Source organism: Leucoraja erinacea, chromosome 13 (assembly GCF_028641065.1).
Source record: "Leucoraja erinacea ecotype New England chromosome 13, Leri_hhj_1, whole genome shotgun sequence".
NCBI classification, from domain to species: Eukaryota; Metazoa; Chordata; class Chondrichthyes; order Rajiformes; family Rajidae; genus Leucoraja; species Leucoraja erinaceus.
In genome coordinates, this window is record NC_073389.1 from 39,090,084 (window position 1) to 39,109,190 (window position 19,107).

The window sequence follows — 19,107 nt, forward strand, 5'->3', positions numbered from 1 at the left end:
TTAGTGTGTTTCAAAAGTATGTGTTAATGTTCTCTGGTTTGTTTTATGTGGGCTGGGGGGGGAACTTTTTATCAATCTCTTACCTTGCTGGAGATGCGATTGTTTTCCGGATCGTATCTCCGGTCGTTCTGCGGCCCAACATCATGGAGCTGGCATCCTTGCTCGAGACTGACTTTGAGCCCCATCGCGGGGACCTGGACTTACCATCAAAGCCTGTGATCCCTGCCTGGGATTGACACTCCAACCCCTGTGGATTTCACCATAGAGGAGCTTGCAGTAGAGTCTGATATCGGGAAGCTCCAATGTTGACCGGCCCCGACCCGGGATCTGAGATACCCCCGATGCGGGAGCTTGATCGCCCCGACGCGGAGGGCCTGACCGCCGGCTACGGGAGCCAAGATCGTCCCGTCAACGGAAGGCTCGAGGACAAAGAAGAAAGAGATTGAACCTTTTTTTTCGCCTTCCATCACAGTGAGGAATGTGGAGTCACTGTGGTGGATGTTTATGTTAAAATGTATTTTGTGTGTCTTGTTGCTTTTTATTGGTATGACTATGGCAAATCAAATTCCTCGTATGTTGCAAAACATGCTTGGCTAATAAAGTATGATTATGTTTTTCTACACATAAAGCCATATTTGGAAAGATAGGGCAGGATATGGATGGCACATCTCTGCCTCACAGCTCCAGGGGCCTGGGTTTGATCCTGACCTTAATTGCTGTCATTGCATCATGTTATCAATTGATTCTGCATCATGTTGGTTTGTTCATTGTCAGTTGCAAATTATCCCATGGTGCAGATATGCAGCAAAGTAAAATGATAGAGGAACAGGAAAGATGGGATTGCACTTCCCAAAGCCCTCCTTTTGTGGTGGTACAGAATTGCTTGATATTATTGAATCAATATCAGTCGCTAATGTTTCATACATGTTACGTATTTAGCATTATATCATAGAACTCATTGATAATTTTCATTTAAAAAAAATAAACAATAACTACTGATCCAGAAAGCATTTTATTTTCCCTGCCCAACCTGTAAAATTTGACGTTTTCAGTACAATAAAAATCACATTTCTTTAACAAAACAACCTCATAAGTAAACAGACAAGAAGCCATTTTTATATACACAGCAAAAGGCTTCCAGATGAAGGAAAACAATTCTAACATCTGAAAATACAGCAAGCTTTAACATTTAAATCCTGCACAGGATCTACATCTGCACCTGTGATTTACTGCTTGAAGTTCTTGAATTTATTTTGGCCATTAGGAGGGCACAGTTCGCACAGGGAGAATCTTGATAAGTCAGCAATTATTTCACCACATTTGCTGCAGCAATGACAACAAAATATATCAAAAGGCAGCTTGGATGTCCCAATAATCAAGAAATCATAAATAGTTTCTGTGATCGAAGAAATAACTGAAGGCAAATAATGGGATTAATGAACCACAGCAAGTATTCGTTTTAAATAGGCTTTGGCCATTTAAAAAGCTTTCTTCAAATAACCATTCACTTGAAATAAATTGCTAATTTTACATTGTTTCAATTCTCTAACTGCTGCAAAGTTTAAAATATTCTGCCTGCTATCTAGTAAAATGAAAATCAAAGTAAAATGTGATCAAGAATCACAATGTACAAAAATACTTCTGTATACTGTTTACTATGAATGCAAGGGTGCAAATTGTGTTTTTAACATAGCTCTTTTTAGAATGTATAGGTATATTACGAAGATGTTTTTCAACTCCCTCTCTTCAGTGAAAGGAAGTTTTTATAAACCTCCCTCCCCCACCAGATTTGCTACAATTTGTATAAAAAACTGAAAATTACATTTCCTTTTTTTGTTCCACAATGGGCAAGAGGGAGGACAGAAGAAGGAGATGAGCCTAATTTACAAACTCACCTATTCTCTCTGTCTAAATCAAAGAGCCCCATGAAAGCAATGTGATAGTTTTGAAATAATCTATGCTCAGCATAGTACCACAGATAGTGATGTGTGGTTCAACACTCAACACATAGTAAGTTGGATAAGTTACACAAAAAAATCATTTTAGTGTTTGGTTAAGATCTATAAAACTGAATTCCAACCTTCTAAGTTTAAGCATTCGGTTCATTCTGCAGTAAATGATGAAAACCAATAATGAAAATTGTAGCCAAATTGTAATGAAGCCCCTGTGCATAGCAGATGTACTGATTTGGAAAGGGTGTAACTGAAAAAGCAATGCCGCTTGACATTTTTGAACTGTTTCAAGCTTGATTGGATTAGAGAAGCTTTGATATACAGCCACTGAAAAAGCAAAATAAAATTTAAGTGTACTCTCACATTCTACCTCCTTTGATACTTCAACACCAGTCAATTTGTTAAAAAAATGAATGGAAGCAAATAAGAAATTACAGTGGCTTTGCAATCTATCTTTTTCCCCCTCCTCACCTTGTTGTAGAGCTTGGCTACCTAACCCAAGCCTTGAGGGTGTAAATAAGTGTCTATTATACTTGCCTGCATGTGTAACTTATACTCACAGCACTGCTTTGGCCAGATATGGAAAAGGCTAGGTTTTCATTGGCCATGGACAGGGCAGGTTTTAATATTATACCCTTATTTTTTCCCCTCCACAGGTTTTAAGCAACCTTACTATTGGATATTCAAGTCTCAACTGTGAGCTACTTCACAACTTCATCAGTTCCTTTCTAGGCTTGGCATTTACACATACGGGTTCATGACAATACTCATCTGAAATCCACTAAAGCAAATATCAATAATGGAGAGCTTTTGTTCAAAATTATTTCTCAATTCCAATTGAAAATATATAAATTTAAGATATTTTCCATCGTATTCAAGTTACTCAATTTAAGGAAACTTCCGCAGCATATCAAATTATTACACTAAGGAATGCATGTTTTACATCTGCCCGAGGAGAGTAGAGCACACTTGGCTGTCACGAGGGGGAAACAAAGTTAATCTCCTTTCCCGCTCCATCAGTTAATAGGAAATATTTCATGCAAAAAGATTTGGCCTTTGTAAATCTCCAACATCAATTAAAGACTCAATTCCTCACGTGCAAGCCCGATGGCAGGTTGGTCGGAGAGTATCACTCATTTGTCCGATATCTTCTTCAGAGGACACCAACAATAGATTCAGCCAACCCTAAAGCCACTGAATAACGAGGAAGAATATTTTGCTAATTTCTTAGCCTTTCTACAAATACTGAAGCAAACTATCAAAATTTTACTACCAACATCTCGTATCAGTGCCCAAATTACCCAGTGCAACAATGACTGCACAATCACTATCTCAGACTATATTAAGGTGACAAAATGACCAATTGCATGGCTAACAGCAAGAACTGTTACATTCAAAAATGTTTATAGGTCTCCAAGGTCGCAGATCATAAAAAATAAGGTAGCTGTGCTTTTGAATTAATGAGATATGAATAAACTTACAGAATATGAATATGAATAAATTTACAGAATTCTAGACATGGTGTGAAATGGAAACAATTGTCTATCGCCTCTAATATACAGGTTGTAAAGGGAAGATATCTATTTTTTTGCCAATTACAGTGTGAAACACTTAAAATCAATCAAACAAAAGTAGCAGATTAGGTGGAAAGCTTTTTTTCACTAGGCAAAAGTCTTGAAGGCCCAGTCTAATGATATTAGGATTGGAAAATTACATAACCACTATGTACAAGTACTAAATCCATTTCACAGCATTTAGATTTGAGATAATGCAGCACTTTCCCTTGATTTTTTAAATATTTCTGATAGATTTATACAACTGAAAAACTAAGCTGAGATGGAAGAAAGAAGAGTAAATCTCTGAATAAAGCATGCCAGTGATCGATTTTTGATAGGCTTTATGAAGGGCGAATCTTAAGATATAACTGGAATGCCCGATCTCAGACCATAAGATGAAATTACCAAAAAAGAGAATAGAGCAAATGCCTAAATTTGCAAATCTTAGCAAAACAGCCAGAGCTCAGAAGATGAGTGTCCAATGGCTTGAATGATTTGAATTAACAATAGTAAATGTCCTAAGTAGACTAGATCGGTAATTCTATTCTTCATTGTAATTTACTATTATCGTTGTTGTTCAACACAACCAATTCTAAACTTTTGAATGCAATGGTTAGGATAATAAAAGTTTCAGCAAAGATATGGCCAACTGATTCAATTTCATTGTTAATTTTAATTTTTAATTGTAGCAATTAATTCACAACATCACCGCCCTGCTAATTGTTTTGGTGCGATTTTGCTGCCTACATTTCTTATGGGAATAGGAATGACTATATTCACCACACTCTTAACAGGTATGTCATATGCAAAGTTATTCATTTATGTAAAATCATGACCCCCCTATTGATAATAATCTGGATTGAGATTGGAGCATCAATATGCACATTTCTCCTGTGTCATTCCAATACTCAATGATTTCATGCCTATTTATGTTTATCCACAATTTAGTAATGTATCACTAGCGCATCCTTTCTCTGGGAAGTAATGTTGCATTGTGAAATATAAATGCTTATAGTGGTCATCTTTAAATACTTGCACAATTAAAACAGCTCAAAACAAAAATGTCCCTCCCAAACATGAAGCATAAAACTGTTCTTAAGAGCTATGCAGTTAACGATCATGAACTTTTAAACGTTGTGAAAATTAAACTCTTCCTTGCTACTGTTATGTACTGATTTAAAGATATTTTAGTTTACAGCACTCCAAAACCAAATAGCACACTGTAACACTCTAAAAACAAATCAACGGTAGCTATGAAAAATGACAAAATCTAAATGTCAACTTCTGTCAGAATATTCTGCCGCTTGTATCAATGTTTACTAAACACATTGCACTCATTACAATTTATAGTGAAAACTTTTTAAGTGTACATTATACACCCATCATTGAATGGTTTCCATTTTTAAGCAATCTGAAGGGTTTTGAACATTTGTTAATCCCTAAATTTCTATTCCATCTCTCCATTTTATTTAATTCTGGTCATTTAGTCATCATCTCCAAAATTCCGTAGCTGACTCTTCATTTTCCGTTCCCATAACCTCTGGTTGTCAGAAAACCCTTGTTTTCCTTTGTTGAAAGAATTTGGTCCTGCTGATGTTGGTGTTTCCCTGTACAGAGAGGATACAAATAACCAAATGGACCAACTTAGTAGTTTATAATGGATCACTTTAAAAGAACCATGCTAAGTTTCCTACTTTAAATCATGCCAAACGAACACCAACATTATTTTAAAAAATGCAAGGATTGTAAGTTGAATACCACCCCCCACCCCACCCCCACGTTGTTGAGAGTTGAGTTCTCCACCGGCACTCCCTCTATTGAAAACAGTATAGATCTATGTAGGGCGAATCATCAAGGCAATGTGCAAGCCCCTAGGGATGGCTGTTATTGAGGACTGCAGCAAGTGGTGCAGTCACACAGTGCTGAGACACAAGGCTCAGGCAATCATTCCCAAATTCTGCTGGAAAGTAAAACCTAATTCCTTTCTAAAAAAAAACATCTGATGCTTTGATTTTTAATATTCAAGATGCTTGAACCATAATCATTTATAATCTTTCACAGTTCACCTCTTTGATTCGGTAATTTAGAGAATATCTTAATTTATCTCAATGCAAGAAAAACCCCAACAACTAAAACCCCTTAAGACAGCTTCTTAGCAATATCAAACTGATAGACAACAATGTGTAACATGATGTAACATCAAGGATTGAATTATAAAAAATGACATTTCTAAACCCTACCTTCCCATGTTCTTCATGCGCATTTTTGCTTCTGGGGGCATTTCTTCTGGTTCACTCTGGAAGCATGAAAATAAGTCCATTAAATAATCTTCTTTACAAATGTTAAGTTTCTTACCCGGATTGCCAGGAGCATCAGAGGTCAAGTGCAGACCTGATTAAGAGAGGCATAGATGAGGTAGACAGTCAGAACTTTTTCTCCCACAAGGTGAAAATGTCCATTACTAATGGGCACAGCTTAAAAGGGATGTGTGGGGCTTGTTTCTTTACAGTGGTAGGTGCCTAGAATGCTCGGCCAGGGTGATGGAAGAAGCAAATATGATAGTGACATTTAAAAGGCTTTTAGATAGGTACATGAATATGTAAAGAATGGAGAAAAATAGACAGCATGTTCGGCACAAACATCATGGGCTGAAAGGCCTGTTCCTGTGTGTTCTGCTATTAAGTCAATCTGTAAATTTTATAAAGATGCAAGAATTGAGTTTTATTGACACAAACCTTCTGATCTTATAAAATGATCCAAGTGAAATGCTGCACTCTTGCAGGATTCCTACAGCAATGATTTATTGAGGCACACTATTTAAAAACTAATCAGACCCTGTAAGAAATCGATTCTGCTTAGTATGCCAATTGACCAATTAGCTTTGACTCAATGAAAACAAAAGGTTTGAGCTGATATGAAATATTTTCATGAAAATGCTGGAAAGTGTATATATATATATAACAACAAAAAAAACAACTTTACTGGTCATTTGGGAAATCCACTTAGTAATGAATTGTGCAGCGTAGGTTCACAAGGTTAATTCCCGGGATGGCGGGACTGTCATATGTTGATAAAATGGAGTAGCTGGGCTTGTATACTCTGGCAAATGCGGCATGCAAGTGGGAAGTTAAAGAGATGCTGATCTTTATTGCAAGAGTAATTAAATAAAAGGGTATTAATGTTTTGCTCCACATATAGACCACTGTTAAGATTGTATGCACTACATTGTGTACAGGATTGATCACTCTACAAATTACATTATTTGGTAGAGGGAGGTGGAATAGTATAAAAATGTTCACATTAAAACAGACATTTTTTAAAAAGTGAGTTTACAAGCTTCCACCTTGTCAACCAAATAATGTGTTTCTTATGTTTTCATTGTCACTCTCCATGATAAAGCGTAGACCATTCTAGCCAGGAGGGCTGTGGAGATTCAGTTGTTGAGTATATTCAAAGCATACATTGGGAATTTTACATCACTTAAACTTACATCATCATCTTCATTGAAGACTGCAGCAACTGAAGGCTTCTTTGGAGCCAAGACAGGTGGATTTTCTTTTGGTTTCTGGGGACATTAATAGAATTAACATGAATTAATGCTAGCATTTAGCTTTTATAGAAGTCGGACACATAATATTGAAACTATGGTAACTTCTGGTTACTGGCTTCTTTACCATTGGAAGCCGTTTCTCCTTATTAATCAAATCTGTAAATAATTTTGAACACTTCAAGTTTTTGGACAAATGAAGTTTCCCTCTTCCAAAGAGAGTGACCTAGCTCAGTCACTCCCGATCATAATCTATCATCCAGACACCAATTGAATAAAGTCCTTTTGCATGCTCTCTAAGATCCTGGCATTATTCACAAGATATGGAATTTTTAAAAAACATAGAAAATAAGTGCAGGAGTAGGCCATTCGGCCCTTCGAACCAGCACTGACATTCAATATGATCATGGCTGATCATCCAAATCAGTACCCTGTTCCTGCTTTCTCCCCATATCTCTTGATTCCATTAGCCCTCAGTTACAGTGCCCTCCATAATGTTTGGGACAAAGACCCATCATTTATTTATTTGCCTCTGTACTCCACAATTTCAGATTTGTAATAGAAAAAAAAATCACATGTGGTTAAAGTGCACATAGTAAGATTTTATTAAAGGTATTTTTATACATTTTGGTTTCACCATGTAGAAATTAATGGGTGAGGGCAGATCCTGTGGGTTCCCCCATTTACTGAACCCCACTGACTGCCAGTGTGCAGAGTGGGGGTCATGGCCACAGTGGGACTGGGGCAGTGCCAGGCTGGGGGAAGACTAAAGCTTCTTCCACTGAGAGGAAAATGCCTAACCCTATAATAACCCTAACTCACCCCCCCTTCCAGAGCTGCCCACGGCTGGAGCTGGAGCTGCTTTGGGACCAGCTGCGGGGTCCGTACGTGTGGCCCCGCAGCTCATCCACCTCGGCCAGCATGCCCTTCTGGATCGTCGTGATTATGATGGTGGGGAGTAGCACCGCCTTGCAGACCGACCGGGATGCCTTCAGCACCCCCATAGCGCCGGCTCCGTCAGTCCGCCCGCTCGTTCGCTGCAACACCGGCCGGCCGGCACGGGATTGCTCAATTTGCGTCCGACCTCAATGTCAAACGTGCGTTGATTGGACAATTACTACCAGGAAATTGGAAGTTTTTGTCATATTTAATCAAAATGTGCAGGTTTTGTTCTTGACGAGTTTCAGGTAAGATTTATATATTTTTACACAATATGTTAAAAATGCAGGTAGTTCCATGAGTTGGGTCACGAACCTGAAGGAAAAAGCTCCTCGGCCCACAGCCTAATTTGCTTTCTTCTCTGCCAGCTGTACCTGCATGTTTACTTTCATTGACTGATGTAGAAGGACACCCAAGTCTCGTTGCACCTCCCCTTTTCCTTAACTGACACAATTCAGATAATAATCTGCCTTCTTGTTCTTGCCACCAAAGTGGATAACCTCATTTATCCACATTATACTGCATCTGCCCACTCACCCAACCTATCCAAGTCACCCTGCAGCCTGATAGCCTCCACCTTGCAGCTCACCCTGTCACCCAACATTGTGTCATCCGCAAACTTGGAGATGTAACATTTAATTCCTTTGTCTAATTCATTAATATGTATTGTAAATAACTGGGGTCCCAGCACCGAGCCTTATGACACCACATTAAACACAAAAATCAAGTTGAGACCTATCTCTGGTTAAACATAATATCCTTTGTCTATGAAGCCCTCTCTGTGGCTATGGAGCCACAGAGAGGGCTGAACAATGTACTTGCTAATGGTGAAAAGAAACATTGGAAAATAGATTTAATATCTGGTAAATCAGAATACAATGAAGTAAAAGTTATGTTACAGCTATATTAATTAAGTCCTGGTTGGACCACTTTAAAAAGAGTACAGACAATATTTTGGAAGAACATAATGGCCTTCGAGAAATGCAGAATAACTTTATGAGAATGATAATAGGAACTTCAAGAGTTAAATTATAAACAGGCATTAGGCAAACTTGTGGTGGAATTCTTTGATATTTTTAGGAACTAATAGAGTGGTAGTCCAAAGCCATAGGGTAGTCATCTAAAATCAGCCGTTTAAAAAAGAAAATTGAAAATTTCCACCCTATCCACAACAACAAATACGACACTAACAATCTAACAATGAAGAATTCTACTAATGAGGGACAAATCATACATTTATGCCGAAAGAACTTTCAAACCAGTCAGAATATTCTTATTCTGTTATTTAATTAGCAAAGTTATAATGTCAAAACTTTATACTGTTTGCAACCTTAAATCTACCAAAAATCTGATTTAAATACAAACTCATGTTTTCATACTTTGTAAGAATATCAAGTACAACATTGTGCAAATGATAACAAAATAGTCAAAAAATATTCACATATATTCAACTCCGTAATCCTGCTAAAAGTTATTAAAAAATTACAGGTTCATTTCAGCCTCAGAATCATGATCAGTTATTATTATAATGTTATTAAAACATTATAATGTTTTATCCTGATTTAACTGCTTACCCATTTTTGCCATTTCTAAACTTTACCTTCATTACTAGAATTACCTTTTAAACTATGAATTGTTTAACATCCAGGAACTGCACTGGTGAAGCTTTACTTAAAAGCATTAACAAACATTCTGGAGATGACTATATTCCAAAGCCAACGCGACTATTCTAAGAATACTTTGAACATTAACATTTTTTAATTCTGCACTGCTCACATGCCTTTGATTAATTCCATTAAATTAGAAGAATATTAGAATATCAAAATATAATAATTTTTTTGTCCTCAATACAATCTGTTAATATAATTTTAACATTATTCTAATGTTAAAGTGTTATTCTAATTCACATTCTAAAGTAGTATTCTTCTAACAGAGTTATACAGATTTCAGTTTATGTTCCATTTGCTTCTGAACTTTTGGCAAGGCATATCCCATGTTTCAAAGGTGCCACCCAATTTACTTAATTTAAATAAATTCAATGAATCCATTATCATTAGCTATCTTCCCCACACATTAAAAACAAAAATAAAATCACTTACATTTGCTCCCAATTTGATGGATATTGGGGTTGGCTTCTTTAAATTCATACTACCGATCGAAAATCCAATTTTTGACACTTTTGCAGGAGTGGGTTTGTTGTTTGCATCCCCAGCAGCTGAATCATCTTGATCTTTCTCATCAGCTGCTCTTTTCTCTGCATTTCGACTTGAACTTTCTCCTTCATTACTGGAAGAAACAGTCTTAGTTTTCACAGTTTTCTCTGCCTTCTCTTCTGGTCCTGGTGGAGTCGAAACAACTTACCAAGATGAGATACTTTTATCGAGCACTTTGACGACTGCAGCAACCTCAATAAGTATTTAAGGAGCTTCCGCGGCTGTGCCCTGACTGAACCAGTAGTCTCTTCCACTGTTTGTCAGATATAATAGATGCAGGCTCTGAGAAACCATTTCATAGATGGATAGACTATAAATTTCAGTTTCAGGGCAGGATTAATCCAGTGCTCCTGTTTCTTGGACCCCAGAAAAAATTCACAGGACCAAAACAGTACAGATTCTAGTAGACCAAAAGGTCCACAGTGAGCATACTTTCACCAAGTACTGTTCAAATTGTAGATTTTTTGTTGTTACATTTCAAACCATGGTATGGTCACAATTGCAACATCCCAAAACCACTTATGGCCACAATTGCAACATCCTAAAATAACTGGCAACCAAATGCAATGCCAGAATAGTTCCAGAGATTTAAATTTTCTACACTTTGATCCTTATTTTTCCATTGTCCAACAGAATACACGTGTTCCAGTGATATTAAATTTAAAATAAGACAATTTTTCAAATCTCCAACAATCAACTGAAATCTGATTTAGCTAATGCTAATTCTAGAGACAAAATTCAAAATAGTAAATGTCAAAAACGTAAGATTCAGTAGCTTTACATATGTCAATTTACTATAATATAATATAAAATTTTGTTTTAAAAGGCGATTACTTTCAATTTAATTTGAACTTTCTAGTTTAAAACAAATTCTTCCTTATTTTGCAGAAATATTTTTCAAATTCAAATGCTTGTAATAGATGCACCAACTAAGGGCCTTACTTTTATTTGCCCCAATGTCATATGTTTGATATTAAATACCCTGTTTCTCAACAAAACAACCAAGAGCCTAGCAAGCATCATTTTCTTTGGTGTGTTAATTAGCAGCCAGCAATGGATACAACATTGGACACATAGCATGCACAATACAAAAAAAACATTTTGACTCTAATCCCCAGCACTCTCCATTCATGCTTAATTTATTTCTGCAAGACTAATAGTATAAGACTTAAATAAAAAATTGTATGTCATTTAAGAAAATTGTGACTTCCACAACAGATTACTGACACAGTTTTAAACAGAATATAATCTATGCTTTATTTGAAAAATAACTTTAAATTTGCACAACAAAAATATACCACAGCAAATCCAAACTAACGAATGTCGGACATCTAAGAGAGCAACATTAAATGCTAAAATTATTCAGACCAGGTAGCAACTATGTGCAACTACCATTAAACAGAACTGGAAGTATGAATCAGCAGTCCTGATAAAAAAGTTACTAGTTTGCAAATATCTTAAATGCCCAACTATTTGTTTCTGTGAAGTGAACATTGCAATTTTCTCAAGCACATTGTACTAAAATTGAATATAACAAAGCAACACCAAGATTGCTTAATAATACTAGGCTATAGTTCAAACACTAGTACTGATTTGGTCCTACTGGATTTTTTGTGATGCCTAAACCTGAAATCACCTATGCATGCAGTGAATATAGATTTAAAAAATGGTACCAATTGAAAAAAACTACTGGACAAGTTAATAAGCCAAATCCAAAGGAACTAATGATCTGCATCTCAGTATTGAAAGAACTGACTATAGAAATGAAAGTTGCTCTGGTTATTATCTTGAAAATTTTAATTGAATTTGACTCCTGCAGATAGGAGGGTGGCAAATGTGACTATCATTTAAAAAAAGGAGAGTGGAAACAAATTATAAGCGTGATTTCAGTGGTTGGAAATTGTTGGAATATACAATAAAGGACATTATGGGAAGGCACTTAGAAAATATCAACACAAATAAGCAAAGTCAACATGGAGAAATTAGAAAGTGAAATTATATCTGACTAATTTACTGGAGTTCATTGAGATGTACAGTGCATACAGAAAGTATTCAGACCATGTCACTTTTTCCACATTTTGTTACAGCCTTATTTTATAATTGATTAAATTCATTTTTTTTATCATCAATCTACACACAATACCACAGAATGAAGAGGAAATAGGCGTTTAGAATTTTTTGCAAAATATCTAAAAATAACTGAAATATCACATTTACAAGTATTCAGACCCTTTGCTATGACACTCAAAATTGAGCTTAGGTTCATCCTGTTTCCATTGATTATCCTTAAGATGTTTCTACAACTTGATTGGAGTCCACGAGTGGTAAATTAAATTGATTGGACATGATTTGGAAAGGCACATAACTCTCTATATAAGGTCCCACAGTTGACAGTGCATGTCAGAGCAAAAAACAAGCCATGAAGACGAAGGAATTGTCCGTAGACCTCCGAGACAGGATTGGGTCAAGAAACAGATCTAGGGAAGGGTATAAAACAATTTCTGCAGCATTGCAGGTCCTGAAGAGCACAGTGGCCTCTGTCATTCTTAAATGGAAGAACTTTGGAACCACCAGGACTCTTCATAGAGCTGGCCGTCTGAGCAATCAGGGGAGAAGGACCTTGGTCAGGGAGGTGGCCAAGAATCAGATGGTCACTCTGACAGAGTTCCTCTGGGGAGATGGGAGAACGTTCCAGAAGGAGAACTATATCTGCAGCACTCCACCAATCAGGCCTTTATGGTAAGAGTGGCCAGATGGAAGCCACTCCTCAGTAAAAGGCACATGAGAGCCCGCTTGGAGTTTGGCAACAAGCACCTAAAGGACTCTCAGACCATGAGAAACAAGATTCTCTGGTCTGATGAAACTAAGATTCAACTCTCTGGCCTGAATGCCAAGTGTCACGTCTGGAGGAAACCACGCACCATTCATCACCTGGCCAATACCATACCTACGGTGAAGCATGGTGGTGGCAGCATCATATGGTGGGGATATTTTTCAGCAGCAGGAACCGGGAGACTAGTCAGGAACGAGGGAAAGATGAACGGAGCAAAGTACAGAGAGATCCTTGATGAATACCTGCTCCAGAGCGTTCTGGACCTCCGACTGGGATGGAGGTACACCTTCCAACAGGATAAGGACCCCAAGCACACAGCCAAGACAACGCAGGAGTGGCTTTGTAACAAGTCTGTGAATGTCCTTGAGTGGCCCAGCCAGAGCCCGGACTTGAACCCGATCGAACATCTCTGGCGTGAGCTGAAAATAGCTGTGCAACGACGCTCCCCATCCAACCTGACAGAGCTTGAGAGGATCTGCAGAGAAGAATGGGAGAAATTACCCAAATACAGGTTTGCCAAGCTTGTAGTGTCATACCTAAGAAGACCCGAGGCTGTAATCGCTGCCAAAGGTGCCTCAACAAAGTACTGAGTAAAGGGTCTGAATACTTATGTAAACGTAAGATTTCAGTTATTTCTTTTTAATTACTTAAATTTTCTAAACACCTGTTTTTGCTGTTTTATTATGGCGTATTGCGTGTAGATAGTTGATAAATAAAATAATTTAATTAATTTTAAAATAAGGCTGTAACATAACATAATGTGGAAAAAGTGAAGGGGTCTGAATGCTTTCTGAATGCACTGTATTGATAAAGTATATGAGAGTGTACCAGAGGATAAGATATTTAGATTTTCAGGAGCTTAAAGTTACACACAGAAGATTGGTAAACTAGTGCATGGAAATTTGGTTCATTGTGGTAGAGGCAAAAAATGGGATATGAATGGTGAGAGTGCAAACAGACTTCATGGAATTATAGACAAGCTGAGCAGGCAAAGCATAGCAGGTTAAGTCCTGTGGAAAAATATAAGATTACACTTTGATAGAAAATAGCAGAAATGTGGAGTCTTTTTTTAAATTGAGAGATTGGGAAAATTTATTTCAAAGGGACTCGGGTGGCCTTGTACATAAGAAATTGTGAGCAAACGTGTAGCTGGAGCAGGCAATTAGGAAGGCAAATTCTATATTGACCTTTACTGCAAGATGTTTTCAGTACAACAATAAAGGCAACATTCTTGTACTGAAATCCTAGTTATACAAGGCCTGATGAAACTAGACCTGGAATACCGATACAATTTTGGTCTCCTCGCCTTAAAAAAAAAGTAATGTATTTGCTTTAGGGAAAGTGCAGCAAAGGTTCAGCCGACTGGTTCTTGGCATGCCAGGTCTGTCATAAGGTCACAAAAAAAGCAGTAGAATTAGTCTATTTGGCCCATCGAGTCTACTCTGCCATTCAATCCTGGCTCATCAATCTCTCCCTCCTAACCGTTCTCCCCATATCCTCTGATACCTGTACTAATCAAGAATCTATCTCTGCCTTAAAAATATCCACTGAATTGGCCTCCATTGCCATCTGTGGCAAAGAACCCCAGATTCACCACCCTTTGACAAAATAAATTTCTAATTTCCTCCCTAAATGAATATCCTTTAATTCTGAGGCTATGACCTCTAGTCCTAGACTCTCCCACAAATGGAAACATCCTCTCCACATCCATGCCTTTCACTATTCAGTATGTTTCAACTAGGTTCCTCCTCATTGTTCTAAACTCCAGCGAGTACAGGCCCAATGCTGACAAAAACACATCATAGGTTAACCTACTAAGCCCTCTTGAAATAAATGCTAGCATTGAGTATGCTTTCCTTACTACAGATTTGACTTGCAGATTAACGTTTGGGGAATCCTGCACCATCACTACCAAGTCCATTTGCACTTCTGATTTCTGGATTCTCACCCCATTTAGAAAATAGTATATTGTCTTTATTCCTACGACCAAAACAGATTGCTCCACAATTTGCTACACTATATCCCATCTGCCACTTCTCTGACAAGTCCAAGTCCTTCTGCAGAGTCCCTGCTTTCTCTACACTACCTGCCCCTCCACCTATTTTCATATCATCTGCAAACTTTGCCACAAAGCCTTCAATCCCCTTATCCAAATCATGTGAATGTCATGAGAAGTGGGATTGAGTCCGATAGATCTCCAGTAGACAGTCACAGAGTGATACAGTGTAGAAACAGGCCCTTCGGCCCAACTCGCCCACACCGGCCAACAATGTTCCAGCTACACTAGTCCCACTTGCCTCCGCTTGGTCCATATCCCTCCAAACCTGTCCAATCTATGTACCTGTCTAACTGCTTCTTGACGATGGGATAGTCCCAGCCTCAACTACCTCCTCTGGCAGCTTGTTCCATACACCCACCACCCTTTGTGTGGAAAAAGTCACCCCTCATATTCCTACTAAATTTTTTTCCCTTCACTGTGAACCTATGTCCTCTGGTTCCCGATTCCTACTCTGGGCAAAAGACTCTGTACATCTACCCGATCTATTCCTCTCATGATTTTATATACCTCTACAAAATCTCCCCTCATCCTCCTGTGCTCCATGGAATAGAGACCCAGCCTAATCAACCTCTCCCTATAGCTCACACACTCTAGTCCTGGCAACATCCTCATAAATCTTTTCTGAACCCTTTCAAGGACAATATCTTTCCTATAACATGGTGCCCAGAACTGAACACAATATTCTAAATGCGGTCTCACCAACGTCTTATACAACTGCAACATGACCTCCCAACTTCTATACTCAATACTCGGACTGATGGCCAAAGTGCCAATAGCCTTTTTGACCACCTTATCTACCTGCGACTCGACCTTCGAGGAACCATGCATCTGTACTCCTAGATCCCTCCACTCTACACTACCCAGAGGCCTACCATTTACTATGTAGGTCCTGCCCTTGTTCGATGTCCCAAAATGCATAACTTCTTTGTATTAAATTCCATCAACCATTCCTCCGCCCACTTGGCCAATCGATCCAGATCCTGCTGCAATTGTTCATAACCATCTTCACTATCTGCAAAACCACTAACTTTTCATTCATCAGCAAACTTGCTAATTTTTCCCTGTATGTTCTCATCCAAATCATTGATGTAGATGACAAACAGTAACGGGCCCAGCACAGAACCCTGAGGCATACCACTAGTCACAGGCATCCAGTCTGGGAAGCAACCTTCCACCATTACCCTCTGCTTCCTTCCATGGAGCCAATTTGCTTTCCATTCATCTTTAGAGATTAGAAGAATGAGAAGTAACCTCATTGAAACATACCAAATTCTTAAGGGAGTCCTTAAGCGGGTAGATGCACGGAGAACATTTTCCACGACTGAGGTCACTAGAATTAGGGATTCAGTACTGTATTAGGGAGTACATGTGGCCATTTTGGATTTAACTGAGAAATGTCTTCACCAGACAGTGACAAATCTTTGGAATTTTCTCTCTGTGAAATGAGTTTATTACATTCAAAAGTCAGAATATCTGTATATTAAAGGATTCAAGAGATGGTGGGGGATAGAACTTAAAAATACCCATGAGAAAAAAACTAGCTGAAATCTTGTTGAATGGCCGTGCAAAATCAAGAGGCCAAATGGCATCTTCCTATTCCTATTTCTTATCTCACAATGTTTAGAGCAAGATTTAAAAAAATTAAATGTTTTATTTGGTGAGAAGTTAATTTGTTCATTAACAATTTTAGAATGACCAGGATTATGCTATCTACAAAATTACTATAATAAGAAAACTAGGATATACTTTCATAACGATTAAATAATTAAGATGTTTCTATTCAACAAAGCAGTTTAATACGAATCAGAACCAAATCAAATAAAATAAAAAAAGGAAAAAAACAATTTCAAATCGAGACATTAAGTAGGAAAATCAGATTAGAACGTGTTATGGCTCTTTGAGCGTTGCCTGATTAAGATCATGGCTGAAATTATTGAATATTTTTAAATTAATAACTTGAATTACAATTAAACATTCGTTAGCATATAGTCAGAGGGTTGCACTTTACATCACACTAAAAGTAATGGTAGTTGTCAGTTGCTGCATTTCTTTTGCAAAAAAATCTAGAATAGACATCAGGCCTGCCATTGGGTGTGCAGCAGAAATGATATCAAGCACCAAATATTTAAATAAAATCTAAATGCTGGTCTTTAATTAAATTTCTTGGGCTCGATAAATTTTCACTCGAACCCCAACATCTTGGTTTGATGGATTTAATTTAATAATAGATCTGGATATTATTGACAAGGCATGAATCGGTCCCTGAATTCGGTCATTTCGGGGTAGTTTGATTCAAAGCCCAATCATTGAGGATCTAAAGTTCGCAGATAGCAGAGGCCTGCTAACGTTAACAGAATTGCTCTCCTAAACATAACCCCATTAAATGATTCATTAAATTGAAAGATGAGGTTTTTTTTAAGCCAACATTACAAATAAGACGAGTTTGTTCTTGCGTGAAACAGTTTTAGCCCCTGAGCCCGCTCGAGGCCCGTCTGCTCGCCCTCCCGCACCGGCTGCAGAGCGCCTCCATCGAACGTTAAGGGCTTTGTAAACGATTTTCTTTCCTTCGCTAACGCGGTAGTGTATGTATATGTGTAGTATAGTACATCCTGCCGCGCTCTGTGTGGTAAAAGATTAGGAACCGGCACCTTCATCTTGTAGCTTCTCCTGCTCCAAACTCGTTTGCTCCGCCATTTTCAATCAACTTAAAACCGCCTGCAGCGCATTGGGGAGCGGGTGCAGATGTCACTTCCTGGCGCCATGTCATTGTAGGTGTGCTGCTGACGGCGGGCCATTGAAAGCAAAGATACTCTATCATATTTGATTGAAATACCCTCCATTTCTAATTCCTTGCGCAAATGTTGCTGGTCGAATTCAGCAATTCCAGCACAATCTACTATATTGCATGTGTGATGCTTGGGTTAGAGGGTACTAGCTACAGGGAGAGAAGATAGACACAAAAAGTAGGAGGCTTTTTTTAAATCTGGAACCGAAACGTCACCTATTCCTTTTCTCCAGAAATGCTGCCCGACTGGGCTGGACGGGATAGCATCTCTGGAGAAAAGGAATAGGTGACGTTTCGGGTCGAGACCCTTCTTTAGACTTTTTTTCCGCTGAGCTACCCCAGCTTTTTGTGTCTACGGTTTAAACCAGCATAGGCATTTTCTTCTTACACACGGCTACAGGGAGAGGATGGACAGACTTGGATGGTTTTCTTTGGAACGCTGGACGTTGAGGGGGAACCGGTAAGCATTCAGAATGGAAACACAAGGAACTGAGGATGCTGGTTTACAAAGTAAGACAATAAAGTGCTAAGAGTAACTCAGCAGGTCAGGCAGCATCTCTGTAGAATTTCTCCTCCCTCGTGGCCCCATGGTCCCCTTTATTCAACTGCAACACTGACACCTCCGATCTACTCTTCTCCCTCTCCAATTGTAGATTAAACCTAACCATGTTATGGTCACTGCCTCCTAATGGCTCATTAACCTCGAGGTCCTTTATCAAATCCGGTTCATTACATAACACTAAATCCAGAATTGCCTTCTCCCTGGTAGGCTCCAATACAAGCTGTTCAAAGAATCCATCACAAAGGCACTCTACAAAGTCCCTTTCTTGGGGTGCAGTACCAACCTGATTTTCCCAGTCTGCCTGCATGTTGAAATCTCCCATAACAACCACAGCATTACTTTTGCTACATGCCAATTTTAACTCCTGATTCAACTTGCGCCCTATGTCCAGGCTACTGTTTGGGGGCCTATAGATTAGTCCCATTAGGGTATTTTTACCCTTACAATTCCTTAGTTCTATCCATACTGACTCCACATCTCCTGTTTCAATGTCACCCCTTGCAAGGGACTGAATTTCATTCCTCACCAACAGGGCAACCCCACCCCCTCTTCCCACCTGTCTGTCTTTTCGATAGGAGGTATACCCTTGAATATTTCGTTCCCAGTCCTGGCCCTCTTGCAGCCATGTCTCAGTAATTCCCACAACATCATACTTGCCAGT

General features: G+C 38.5%; 1 protein-coding gene across 1 annotated transcript; it reads right to left on the reverse strand.

Moving 5' to 3' along the window:
* Nucleotides 1-993: 993 nt before the first annotated feature.
* On the reverse strand, nt 994-17,900 carry LOC129702898 (PEST proteolytic signal-containing nuclear protein-like). Its single transcript, XM_055644977.1, has 5 exons — nt 17,748-17,900; nt 10,094-10,332; nt 6,999-7,073; nt 5,749-5,804; nt 994-5,115 (listed from the first exon to the last, which is right to left on the reverse strand). The coding sequence occupies exons 1-5, from the start codon at nt 17,791-17,793 to the stop codon at nt 4,992-4,994; spliced, it is 540 nt and encodes a 179-aa protein (XP_055500952.1). The 5' UTR covers nt 17,794-17,900; the 3' UTR covers nt 994-4,991.
* Between the last annotated feature and the right edge of the window lie 1,207 nt (nt 17,901-19,107).

What these genes read in the sequence shown, in the direction of transcription:
- LOC129702898 (XM_055644977.1), bottom strand. Translation starts at nt 17,793, where the DNA reads ATGGCGGAGCAAACGAGTTTGGAGCAGGAGAAGCTACAAGATGAAG. An exon ending in CCATCAAATTGGGAGCAAAT is followed by an intron (nt 7,074 to 10,093) that starts GTAAGTGATTTT and finishes TAATGTCCCCAG; the next exon opens with AAACCAAAAGAAAATCCACC. An exon ending in CGCATGAAGAACATGGGAAG is followed by an intron (nt 5,116 to 5,748) that starts GTAGGGTTTAGA and finishes CTCTCTGTACAG; the next exon opens with GGAAACACCAACATCAGCAG.